The sequence below is a fragment of the Trichechus manatus genome, unplaced genomic scaffold (genome assembly GCF_000243295.1).
Source record: "Trichechus manatus latirostris isolate Lorelei unplaced genomic scaffold, TriManLat1.0 scaffold00039, whole genome shotgun sequence".
NCBI lineage: Eukaryota > Metazoa > Chordata > Mammalia > Sirenia > Trichechidae > Trichechus > Trichechus manatus.
Window position 1 is genome coordinate 6,135,592 of NW_004443975.1, and position 13,613 is coordinate 6,149,204.

General features: G+C 43.9%; 2 protein-coding genes across 2 annotated transcripts in view; both read left to right on the forward strand.

Annotated features, from left to right (window-relative positions):
- CATSPERE (catsper channel auxiliary subunit epsilon) overlaps window positions 1-7,559 on the forward strand; it is a 169,773-nt gene extending 162,214 nt beyond the window's left edge. Inside the window, exon 20 of the mRNA XM_012555409.1 lies at window positions 7,409-7,559. Within this exon, the coding sequence (XP_012410863.1) occupies window positions 7,409-7,559 (151 nt within the window). The remainder of the gene's footprint in view (window positions 1-7,408) is intronic.
- A 4,816-nt stretch (window positions 7,560-12,375) lies between these two features.
- The window catches only part of DESI2 (desumoylating isopeptidase 2), a 49,418-nt gene continuing 48,180 nt past the window's right edge, over window positions 12,376-13,613 (forward strand). The window contains exons 1-2 of the mRNA XM_004375942.2: window positions 12,376-12,478; window positions 12,601-13,040. Of these exons, the coding sequence (XP_004375999.2) occupies window positions 12,376-12,478; window positions 12,601-13,040 (543 nt within the window). The remainder of the gene's footprint in view (window positions 12,479-12,600; window positions 13,041-13,613) is intronic.

The following is a 13,613-nucleotide window of genomic DNA, read 5'->3' on the forward strand; positions in this document are numbered from 1 at the left end:
ACTCTCTGTCTCTTTATTGGTGCATTTAGTCCATTTACATTCAGTGTAATTATTGATAGGTATGAGTTTAGTGCTGTCATTTTGATGTCTTTTTGTGTGTGTTGTTCACAGTTTCTCTGTTCTGCTTAATTTTCTGTGCTGATTCGTTTTTCTTTATGCATTTTCTTTTCATCTTTTTCATTGTTGTTGATTTTGTGTTTGCTGAGTATAATTTTCTAGTTTTTTATTTTGACTTGTAGGATTGTTAATTTCCTTTGTGGTTACCGTAATATTTACCCGTATTTTTCTAAGTTTATACCAGTCTTTTGTTTCTTTATATGGCCTCGATTTCGTCTCCATATGCAAAATCTATGTCTACATTTTTAAGTCCCTCTTTTTTGTTTTAATGTTTTCATCTTTTACATATTGACATCTGTTTCCCTATTTTCAGTGTTTTAGCTTTGATTTATTTTTGTTACTTCCCTATCTGGGTTGATATCTGGTTGCTCTGTCCTGTGTTCTAGCCTTGGATTGTTATCCGATGTTACTGATTTTCTAACCAGAGGACTCCCTTTACTATTTCTTGTAATTTTGGTTTGGTTTTTGCAAATGCCCCAAACTTCTGTTTATCTGGAAATGTCCTAATTTCGGCATCATATTTGAGAGACAGATTAGCTGGATATATAATTCTTGCCTGGAAGTTTTTTTCCTTCAAGGCTTTATATATGTCATCTCATTGCCTTTTGCCTGCATGGTTTCTGCTGAGTATTCCGAGCTTGTTTTTACTGACTCTCCTTTGTAGATGACTTTTCATATATCCCTAGCTGCTCTTAAAATTCTCTCTTTATCTTTGGTTTTGGCAAGTTTGATTATAATATATCTCGATAACTTTCTTTTGGGATCTACCTTATGTGGGGTTCGATGAGCATCTTGGATAGATATCTTGTCATCTTTCATGATATCAGGGAAGTTTTCTGCCAACAAATCTTCAACAATTCTCTCTGTATTTTCTGTTATTCCCCCCTGTTCTGGTACACCAATCACTCATAGGTTATTCCTGTTGATAGAGTCCCACATTATTCTTAGGGTTTCTTCATTTTTTTTAATCCTTTTATCTGATTTTTCCTCAAATAAGTTTGTGTCAAGTGCCTTATCTTCAATCTCACTAATTCTGACTCCCATTGCCTGAATTCTGCACCTATGACTTTCTATTGAGTTGTCTAATTCTGAAATTTTATTGTTAATCTTCTGGATTTCTATTACTGTCTCTCTGTAGATTCTTGCAGCCTGTTAAATTTGTCATTAAGCTCTTCTCTAATCTTTTTTAATTTCCTCTATTGCACGTTCTGCGTTTTGCTTAATTTCCTTCCTAATTTCTTGAAGAGTTTTGTGTATTAATCTTTCGTATTCTGCCTCCTGTAATTCCAAGAAATTTTCCTCCTCTAGAAAATTTCTAGATTCTTTATTTTGGGAGCTTGCTGAAGCCATCATGGATTGTCTCTTTATGTGATTTGATATTGACTGTTGTCTCTGAGCCATCAATAAGTTATTATATTTATTTATTTACTTTATGTTTCCTTACTCTGTCCTAGCTTCTTGTTTTGTTTTGAGGCTGCTCGTATGAGCTAGTTTGATTATTGGCACATTTGATGCTCTAATGTCCTGTCACCAGGTGGTTAAATCTGTTACTCGGTATGTGAACTCAGGAGTCCACCCACTCCTCCTGTGTGGATTCAGCTCAGGTGCCCATGTAGATAGCCACCAAGTGTGTGGTGTAGGCTCTCACCTACAGTCCTAGACAGGCACAGGTGATTGGTGTAGGCACAGGCACCTGGCTGCAGCAGGAGGACACACTCTGAGCAAGGCAGAGGGCTGACACCCCCCCCCCAAAAGTCCAGGAGGAAGGTGTGTCCCTGCTCCCTAGAGTGTGTAGGTGGGTGGGTTTTGCAGCCCGACTATAAGCAGCTAATGCTCTTGGCTGTAAGGACTGGCGGGCACCTCTTATTCTTGGGCTCCTATCACAGGTGGCTAGGTGGCGTGGGTGGAGCCACCAGTCCTCAGGCCCCTGATGTGGGCAGGTGAACACCCTGCTTAATGGGCAGAGCAGTGTCAAATGTCACAAACCTGCCACTTGACAGATAAAACAGTTGAAGTTAGACTTCAGGTATATACCCTGGTGCACTGCGGTAACGAGGGCCTACACTGTTAAAATGGGCACACACAAGTCTAGGCAGGGGGAAAGACACTCAAAGTCCGTGGATCCCTTATGCCTGTGCCTAGGCAAAGGAGCTGTGCCTACCCTGGGTTCCTGGCTTAGGGGAGCCGGCAGTTTATTTTTTCCATTTGTTAATTTTTTCTCTCTCCAAGGCCGGGAGAATGGCTCAGGGTGTGTGACGGATCCGACTTCCAGCCCAGGGGACTCAGCAATTGCTGAAGCCAGTCTAGGACCCAGTGCAGAGCAGGGAGTGGGGAGGTAAATGGGAGAGAGGTTTTTCCCTAAGGGACATGTTTTTGATCTGCGCAGTAGCCATATGCAAGTACTTATCTTTCACCAATCGAGGGCTGCTTCTCACTGGTTCTGGGTGAGGGAGTAGACTCTCTGGTGCTGGGTCTCTCCCAGTGCAGAAAATGCGCCTCCTGAGTAACGCTTCTTGCCTTCCTCACTGCCCACCCATGAGCTGATCAGGCCTGAAGGGCTCAGGTTCTTGTCAGGTCTGGCAACTCCTCACTGCTTCTGAACTGTCCCTCCCTCCCCCTGCCACAAAGTCCAGTTCCTCAACTTTGCCTTAGATGTTCAGGGCTCCCAGATTGTCATACATAATTGATTCACTTGCTTGTTCAGGTCTTTGTTGTAAGAGGGTCCACCGGAAGTGTCTGAGTACTCCGCCATCTTGGCCCTGCCTCCCTAAGCACAGATTCTTCATTCAATGTTTCTGCTCGAGAGATTAGGAAAAGATCTAATAGTTTATTTGATTGTGTCACTGAAGCATGGATTACATGGTTGAAATGAAGTTGAAGTACCAGACTGCCTCAGTATACTGTAGAAGAAGTACCCAAAGACTTAGGGAAATTGGCACGATAAAGTGAATTTATCAGGTTAGATCCACAAATCCACACATGGAGTGTCCAGAGGATGTGCCTTTTACCACAGTGGTGTGAAACAAATTTGTGAAAGGAAATCCTCCCAGTGGACAGAACTTCAAGAGTGCACCTAGTTGTTCATTTTGCTTGGAAAGAGAAATGGCCAGATATGCAATTGTATACTGATTCATGGGCTGTGGCCAATGGTTTGACTGGATGATCAGAGACTTGGAAGGAGCAGGATTGGAAAACTGGTGATAAGGAGGTATGGGGAAGAGATATGTGGATAGACCTCTCTGAATGGGCCGAAGAAGTGAAGATATTTGTGTCTCATGTGAATGCTTACCAGAGGGTGACCTCACTAGAGGAAGAGTTTAACAATCAAGTGGATAGGATGACGTATTCTGTGGAAATCAGTCATCCTCTTCCCCCAGCCACTCCCATCATTGCTCAATGGGTCATGAACAAAGTGGTCATGGTGGTAGGGATGGAGGTTATGCATAGACTCAGCAACATGGACTTCCATGCAAGAAGGCCGACTTGGCTATAGCCACTATTGAGTGCTCAATCGGCCAGCAGTAGAGACCAACATTAAGTTCCCGATGTGGCACCATTCTTTGAGGCAATCAGCCAGCAATCTAGTGGCAGATTGATTACGCTGGACCACTTCCATCATGGCAAGAGCAGCATTTTGTCCTTACTGGGATAGACGTTTACCCTGGTTGTGGATTTGCCTTCCTTGCACGCAATGCTTCTGCCAAAACTACCATCTGTGACTCACAGAATGCCTTATCCACTGTCATGGGATCCCATACAACATTGCCTGGAATCAAGGAACTCACTTCACAGCAAATAAAGTATGGCAATGGACCCACGCTCATAAGATTCACTGGTCTTGCCATGTTCCCCATCATCCTGAAACAGCTGGCTTGATAGAACAAGGGAATGCCTTCTAAAGACACAATTATGGCACTAGCTAGGTGTCAATACTTTTCAGGGTTGGGACAATGTTCTACAGGAAGCTGTATATGGTCTAAACTAGTGTCCAATGTATTGTGCTGTTTCTCCCGTAGCCAAGATTCATGGTTCCAGGAATCAAGGGGTGGAAATGGGGGTGGTACCACTCATTGTTACCCCTAATAATATACATTCCAAAATTTTTGCTTCCTGTTCCCGCAACTCTACACTCTGTGAGTCTAGAGGTCTTAGATCCAAAGTGAAGAATTCTCCAGCTGGAGACACAACACAGATTCTATTGAACTGGAAGTTAAGAATGCCACCCAGCCACTTTGTGCTCCTCATGCCTCTGGATCAACAGGCATGAGGAGTTACCATATTGGCTGGTGTGATTGATCCTGATTACCAAGGGGAAATTGGATTGATATTACATAATGGAATACAGGAGATCTCTTGGGGTGTCTCTTCAACTAACATACCCTGTGATTAAAGTCAATGGAAAACTACAGCAACCCAATTCTCACATGATTACTAATGGCCCAGACACTTCAAGAATGAAGGTTTGGATCAGCCCACCAAGCAAAGAACTACAACCAGCCAAAGTTCTTGCTGAGGGTAAAGGGAATATGGAATGGGTGGTAGAAGAAGGTAATTCTAAATAGCAGCTATGACCATGTGACCAGTTGCAGCAACGAGGACTGTAATTGTTGTATTTCTTCCTCATATGTGTGCATCAAATATTTTTGTTTCCTTCACTTATAAAATATAAGATATAAACAGGGCTCGTGCATTTTCAGTTTTATGCATGTTAGTTGTATCATATTAGGTGCAAGTATGACTTTATAATTGTCTTTATTTAGTGATTGTGTGTGGTTTAAGGACATGTGTACAGGTGCCAAGTTGACAAGGGGTAGACTGTGATGGTTAAGGTTGTGTGTCAACTTGGTTTGGCCATGATTCTCAGCGGTTTGGAAGTTATGTAATGATGTCATTTGGCAGTTATGTAAAGATGTAGTCATCCTCCATGATGTGATGTGATCTGATACGATCAGACAATCAGTCGTAAAAGGAGTTTCCTCCAGAGTGTGGCCTGCATCCAGTATACATATGGATGTTCTGGCAAAGCTTGCTTGCTTGCTCTCGATCTTGCATCCAGCTCATCATCTGACCTCTGGTTCTTACAACTTGAGCCAGCGGCCTGCCGTATTGCCTGCTGATCTTGGGATTCATCAGTTCCTTTACTCCATTCTTTCCTACATCCTCCCAGATCCTTCCTGGACAATCTTTCCCTTTTTTTCCTAAACTTGCAACCTTACCCTATCCATTAGAGCCTATCCTCAGGCATTATATCTACTCAGTTCCTCATCTACTGCCAAACACTCTGACTTGACCCCCTAGCTATTATCCAAACCCTTTTTCTTCCCCCATTTTATCCAAACCCCTCAAAAGAGTGTACACTTACTGGATTTACTTTCTCATCAATGATTTACCCTTCCATGCACTACCAGCTTGTACACACATCTCCTATGCCAATTAATTTAGGGTCACAGTGATGCCCTAAATGAAAAATCTAATGGTCGTTTTTCCATACTCATCTCCTTAACAATATTTCTCTGCTGCATGTGACATTCTTTATCACACCTTCATACTTCCTAGTCTTTCAGAGCACCTAACTTCTCTGTTGTTGTTACGTGCTGTCAAGTCAGTTCCAGCTCAGAGCGACCCTATGTACAACAGAACGAAACACTGCCGCTTCCTGTGCCATCCTCACAATTGTTGTTATGCTTGAGCCCATTGTTGCAGTCACTGTGTCAATCCATGTCATTGAGGGTCTTCCTCTTTTTCACTGACCCTCTGCTTTACCAAGTATTGAATATACCATGGACTGCCAGAAGAAAGAAAAAATCTGTCTTGGAAGAAGTACAACCAGAATGCTCCTTAGAAGCAAGGATGGCTAGACTACGTCTCACATACTTTGGACATGTTATCAAAAGGGATCTATCCTCAGAGAAGGACATCATGCTTGGTAAAGTAGGGGGTCACTTCCCCAGTTCCCCTCAAATTTCTCTGGTCACTCCTTCTGGAGTATTCTTTTTTTAAATTGTTACTATTCCTCAGAATTTGGGCATCAGTTCTCTCCTAGGCTCTATATGCTTTTACGGGGTCCTTTCATCCCATTTCCGTGTCTGAATGACTATCTATGTCAGCTCTTAACCTGAGTCCAAAGACAGGTATCTGTGAATCCACTGAATGTCTATGTACAATGAGTGTGTTTGTGCATATGTGCAATTCCCTGGGGACAGGTCCAGTATCTTCTATCATTCTCAAAGGCATGTATAACTGTAAAAAGATTAAGAACTGATTTATATGTTAATGATTCCCAGGTCCATAACTCTAAACCAGATTACTCTCCTCTTTTCCACATCCATATATTCACTTGGTTGACTCTCAGATACCTCAAATTCAGTGTATCAAAAAATGAATCAACCATATTCACACACCCCATCAAAAACCTGCCCTTTCCTCTGAATTTCCTATATCAGTGAATGGTGACACCATTCTCATGTCACCTAACCCTAGACTTGGGAGACATCCTTTATTGCTTCATATTTCTCAAACCCCACACCTGAACAACCACTAAGCCCAATCCAGTCTAACTTCTAAATATATCTTAGCTCTATCCACTTCTCTCCATTTCTTCAGCCACTGCTTTAGTTAAGATCCTCATCATAGCTTATCCAGATTATTACCAAAAAAAAAACGCTTATAACTGGCCTTGCTGCCACCACACTAAGGCTTCTTTTTTATCCATTCTTCACACTACAATCAGATCATCTTTCTAAAATGTAGATCTTATATCACACCTCTGCACCTCCCTCTTGCCCTTAGGGCTAAAATCCATTCTGTTTGCTGTAAAGTATCTTTCTCATCTGAACTTTGTCTACCTATCATTTCTCATCTCTAACCACTCTGCGTTATACCTGAGCTCTAGTCACACAGAACCAGTTTTAGTTCCAGAATGTCTGGGAGTGACCTCTATGTTTTCTTATGCTTCCATACCTTTGCATACGCATCTCTCTTTGCCACTTTAGTCTCTTCCCCCACTCCCAGGCATTTTTACCTGGCCAACTTCTACCCAACTTTCCGTACTCAGTTCAAGGATCACCTCCCTCACTGCTCAGCTCCCAAAGAACTTTATGCTTCCTTCTCTCGTTATATTTACCACACTATGTTCCTCCCTGGCCAGCCTGAGGGTAGACATCATGTCTTATTATTTTTTGTTCTCTGTCCATGGCATAGTAGCTAGCTATTCAAAAACTGTTTGACTAAATAAATTAACAACCAACGTGTGAGCAATGACTTCTAATGACTTTTTTTTTTCTTGTTTCAGACCAAATGGCTACCTGGTAGCTTCTTTCCTCTTTCTCCTAATGCTATTATTCTTCAGTATTCTAGTTTTGAGCTACTTGCATTATATGAAGATTTATAGACAATATATTTATGAACCACTTTCACCTGAGGGAAAACAAAAGAAAATGTAGGAAGACCTAAGTTATACTATGTATGTATGTATGTAGAGGGACTGTATTTATTTATTTATTTACATTGAGAGCATGCTTTTGACCAAGAAATACTAAGTATACACTCATGGTGTCATCAAATTCAAGACCTGAAAGATGTTCTTCAATTATCCTCGAGAGAAATATTTTCATATATTTTGTGTGTTATGAAATAAATCCTTAATATGTTTGCATTCCTCTTAAAGGGACTCTATATACTTTTAATATGGAAGTTAAAAAAATTAATTTGGCTACTACAATCCTTCCTGAGGATAAAAGTAAATTTTTGAGAATGTATAAATGTCAAATGTTATTATTTTTCATATGTGATGTTATATGGCTGTAGTTAATTTATGCATAAAATAATAAAAGTGTGTGGATTTAAATGATCTATGATTTCTTAAACACAGTTCAGAAGTTTTCTAACAGTAGATTCACATCTGAATGTGAATCTACCTATTATATTGAAAGTGAGCAGCTGATGCTCTAAATTTTAAAATTCCATTCTCACGCTCAAAATAAGCCTCTTAATTTGTTCAAATATTATCACAGCTTCCTAAATAATTAGTATTTGTATCAGTCAGGGTTCAACCAGAGAAGCAGAACCAGTATGATATATAGACAGATATAGATACATAGACATACGTAAATATGTGTGTATATATACATAGAGAGAGGAGAGAAAGATTGAGATTTATTACAAAGAATGGGCTTTATGGGATTGTGGAGGCTGGCTAAGCAAGTCTGAAATCCATAGGGCAGGTAGTAACGCAGGACAGATCTCCAGTGAGATGGAACTCCCCAGGCACAGGCTGACACTGTTGTCCACAAGCAGAATTTCTTCTTCTACAGAAATCAGGAACAAGCCAGGGCTACTGCTATGCGTCACTGTTTTGAAGTTCTGATACTGCAAGAAGAAAATAACACGTATAAATATTGGAAAAAAGAGATAAAATCCTCTCTTTCACTAATAAGATTATATGCCTAAAAAATCCAAAAACAGTAACAAGAATTACTAGAATTAATAACAGAATTTGATGGCTCAATACAAGACAAATATTTAAAAATCAATACCTTCTCTCTATACTAGCTATAACCTGTTAACAATAGATATAATAAAAAACAATCTATTATAGTGAAAAATTATATAGAATTAAATTTAACATGAAAAGTGTATGACCTATGCGAAGTAAACTTTAAAATCTTTATTGAAGGGGATGAAATAAGATATAAAACTTGATGGAAAAAAAAGAAAAACTACTCACCTGCACATCCCACAGGACATTACACTGATTCATTACATCAATGACATCTTGCTGATTGGACAGAAGGAGCCAGAGGTGGCTAATAGGTTGGAGGCATCCACTCTAGAGGGTGGGATATAAAAATCATTTCAAAGATTCAGGGACCAGACATTTCAGTGAAGATTTTAGGAGTCTAGTGGTCAGAGGCATGCTGGGATATCCCCTCCAAACTAAAAGATAAATTCCTAAATTTTGCATCCCCTGTCACAAAGAAGGAAGCATAGTGTCTTGGAGGTCTTTCTGGGTTCTGGAGGCAACATATTCCATACCTACTAATATTGCTGTGGCCGAAATACTGGCTAACATGGAATGCTACTATTTTTGAATGGGGCCCAGAGCACGAAAGGGCTCAGCCATGGTCGAAGTTGTGGAGCAATCAGCCCTGCCATTTGCACCATATGATCCAGTATATCTTACGGTGTTGGAGGTGTCAGATGTAGTATGGAGCTGTGGCAAGCTCCAGTGGGAGAATCTCAATGAAGATTACTGGGATTCTGGAGTCAGGACATTCCATCCAAGGCAGAGAATTACACACTTTTGAGAAACAGTTCTTGGTGTGTCATTGGACACTGGTAGAGATAGAATGCTCGATAGCAGGCCAAGTGATGATGTATCCAGAACCTCCCATTATGAGCTGGGTTCTGGTGGACCTGCCAAGTCATAAAATCGAATGGGTCCAGCAGCAGTCCATCATAAGATGGAAATGGTACATTCAGGATTGAGCCCAAACCAAAAAAACCAAACCTGTTGCTGTCAAGTCGATTCTGACTCATAGTGACCCTATAGCACAGAGTAGAACTGCCCCATAGGGTTTCCCAGGAGTGGCTGGTGGATTTGAACTGCCGACCTTTTGGTTAACAACCACGCTCTTAACCACTACACTATCAGGGATTGAGCCCAAGTACTACCAAATGGCACAAGTAAATTGCAGGAGGAAGTAGCCCTGACCCATGTCATCAGAATTGCACCAGTGCCCCTCTTCAGCTTATAGTTAGGGCCTTTTTGGGGTATGTATGGGGTGATCCCATACCACCAGCTGAAGAAAAAGGAGGAAAAAGCCCAAGCTTGGTTTATAGTCAGCTCAGTAAGTGGGTGCAAGCTGCCAATGAATGGGGGTTCATTACAATGTCATTCCGAGGTGGTCCTGAAAGACAATAGAGAAGGGAAATCTTCCCAATGGGTGAAGTTGTGAGCAGCACACCTGGGCATCTACTTTGTGTGGAGGGAAAAGTGGCCTGAAGTGAAAATATACACAGATTATTAGGCATTGCCCAATGGCCTGGCCATCTGGTCAGAACTGGAAGGAAAAGAATTGAAAAGACATTGAGGTCTGGGGTAGAGGTATGTGGATGGATATATGGGTGTGCACACCCTAGATGATGCAAATGGTTAACGCACTTGGCTGCTAACCCAAAGGTTGGAGGTTCAAGTTCACCAAGAGGCACCTTGGAAAGGCCTGGTGATTTACCTCTTAAAAATCAGCCAGTGAAAACCCTGTGGAGCACACTTCTACTCTGACACACATGGGGTCACCGTAAGTCAGAATCAACTCGATAGCAACTGGTTACACAAAGTGTGAAAAAATTTGTAGCACAGGTTAACACCCACCAAAAAGCATCCACCACAGAAGAGCTAAGTAGACACTGAACAATCAAGGAGACAACATGACTCAGTAAGTTGATGGTAGCCAGCCTTCATCATCAGCCACCCAGAACTGGTTTGAAGGGCACATGAATAGAGTGGCCTCTGTGGCAGAAACAAAAGCCACAGGATGCCTCCTGACAGTCACACCTTTGTATAACTCCCTCCCCCATCGCTACAGGCTTGGTCTGTGTTACCAGTAAGATACAGCAAAAGTGATGGTACATCATGTCCAAGATTAGGTTTTAAGACACTGTGGCTTCTTTCTTGGTTGACCTCTCATTCTCTTTTGGATCACTTGCTTGGGGGGAAGCAGCTACCATGTCATGAGCAGCCCTACAGAGAGGCCTACATGAGTGAACTTGGAAGCAGATTTGTCAGCCCCAGTCAAGCCTTCAGATGACTGCAACCCCATAAGGGAACATGAACCAGAACCACCCAGCTAAGCTGCTTCTAGATTCCTGACCCTCTGAAGCTGTGTGAAGTAATATTTATTTTAAGCTGCTATGTTTTAGGGTGATTTGGTAACTAAGACTGAGCAACAAATAACTAAGATACTCACTTCATCTCTACAACACAAGACAGTTAGCAATAAGCTTTAAAATTTATTCTTCTTTACAATAGTTTGGATAACTTATGTCTCTCTCCAGGTTGGCTAAGAAATTGTGACTGATTGTGAGAGGTTTGGAGCTCTGGTGGCACAGTGGTTAAGCATTCAGCTGCTAACCAAAAGCTTGGCGGTTGGAATCCACCAGCCACTCCTTGGAAACCCTATGGGGCAGTTCTACTCTGTCCTACAGGGTCACTATGAGTCAGAATTGACTGGAGGGCAATGCATTTGCTTTTGCCCATTATGCTCCAGCCAGAGGTCTATTGTTTCCTCAAATACAGCAAGCACCTTCCTTCCTCAAAATTTTTGCACTTGCTATTCCTTTTGACTGGAATACTTATCCCCTTGATATGCGCAGGTCTGGTTTTTTGTCATTCTGTTCTCAGTTAGTGCAATGGTTAAGAGCTACAGCTGCTAACTAAAAGGTCAGCAGTTCGAATCCACTAGCTGCTCCTTGGAAACCCTTTGGGGCAGTTCTACCCTGTCCTATAGGGTTGCTATGAGTCAGGATGGACTTGGAGGCACCGGGTTTGGTTTGGTGGTTTTGGTCATCACAGAGATCTTCCTGGTGCTGCCAATCTAAAACTACTCTTGATCACTTCACCCTATTTTAATTCTCTGCAAAGCACATATACCTGATATTTTGTTTGTTATCCCTCCTGTTTATCACTGTATCTGCAGGGCCTACAGCACTGCCTGGCATATGGTAGGCACATAACAAATATTTATTGAATGAATGTAAAAGCACCTACTATGCTCTAGGGTTGTTCTGATCTGTGAGTGCTGAACTCTTTTCCTATCTCAGCAGGATAAAAACAAAACAAAACAATTGCTGTCAAATCAATGCGACTCTATGGGACAGAGCAGAACTGTCCCATAGGGTTTCCAAGAAGCAGCCAATGGATTTGAACTGTAGACCTTTTGGTTAGCAGCCGAGCTCTTAAGCACTGCGCCACCAGGGCTCCACTCAGCAGTATAGTTTTACAGAATGTAAAATTCCATACTGTGAATTAACAAGATGCGTGTTATACCCACCCTCCCACCTGTAACTATCCTTCCTCTAATTCCCCATCTTCCTCTCGCAAAAATCAGTGAGGATGGGATTTAGAAATTTTAGGGTCATCACTATGGTCTTCTGCCACATTTCGCTGGCTTCATCGGGCTCAACACTACATAAACAGTAACAGCAGCATCAATGAGACGAGGTCGCAGAGGTTTCACCGCCAGCCAAGGGCAGGCGGCAATGGATCTAGCGGCAGGTCCAAAGCCCCGCATTCTGGGAGGTGGAGTCTCCCGGAGAGGTCTGGCCTGGCAGGATCGAGCACCGGCGCAGCACACTGGGAACTGTAGTCGAGGGCTGAGAAAATGCAGCGACGAAGGATTATGGTTGTTGAGACTCTGCCTCTGCGCGCGGGAATCCGCACCGCAAGCTAGGACCTGCAGTCTTTCTGGGACCCTGCTCCTCCAGGGTGGAGGGGCTCCGAGGCTACCGCCATTTTAGGTCCAGAAGCGGCGGCCGAGACCCAGAGCGCAGGCGGGCTCAGCCCGGCGCTGGCCAGGCCCCGCCCCCGGGGCGCCGGGTGCACGCCCCTTGCTCGGGCCCCGCCTTTCCCACGTGTCTGCTGCCTAGGGGAGGTGCCTGAGCTGGAGCGGGCCGCCACGGGTCCGGCTCCGTCCGCGCAGAGAATCCTATTGGCGGCCCTCCGGAGCGGCCCGGCTGTCCGATGCTTCTGCTTCGGCTGCCGCGGGCGGGGCTGTACGCTTAGTGCCGGGCTCAGGCCCCCTGAAGCGCCAGCGGGGCTGGGAGCGGCCTCCGGCCCCGCGGAGACGGAGCTTGAGGACGAGGCGGCGGCCGCGGGGAGGAGGATGGGGGCTAACCAGTTAGTGGTGCTCAACGTGTACGACATGGTGAGTGCAGCCCCCTGGCGGCCCCCGGCTCAGCCGGCATCCTCTCGCCGGTCGTACTCGGACCCCGGCCCCTGGCGCTTCCTGCCTTGCGTCTCCGCCTCCAGCTCAGTTCACTGTGCGTGGGGGGAGGGGACGTATTATTATTATTCTTGAATCCTCGCACCCGTCGAAGCGCCTGTTAGTGCTGCCCAGTCAACCCGACGGCTTTGGCAGAGTGTCCGGTCGTGCTGAACCTCTCCCACGCTCTCAGCTTGGCCCGGACCCTGGCGCTGGGCCCGACCCCTTAGCGGACGAGCAGTGCCCTTTGGGCAAAGCTTCCGTCGCGCTCCCAACCCCCCACTACCTGGACCCGCGGCTGCCCCACTTCCCCCGGCCCCAATGCCTGCCCTCCCCGCTACTCTGCTCCTGCTGAGCCACATATCTTTTTTCATGCCCAAGTCTTCAAAAACTCCCAAGCCCCCTAAGTCCAGAAAGTCATCTTGTCTATGCCTATTCTAGAATCTCTTCAAAGGTGAACAGGCGCCAAGATACTCTTGCCTCCAAGGCAACCTCATTAAAATGAATGAGGCTAAA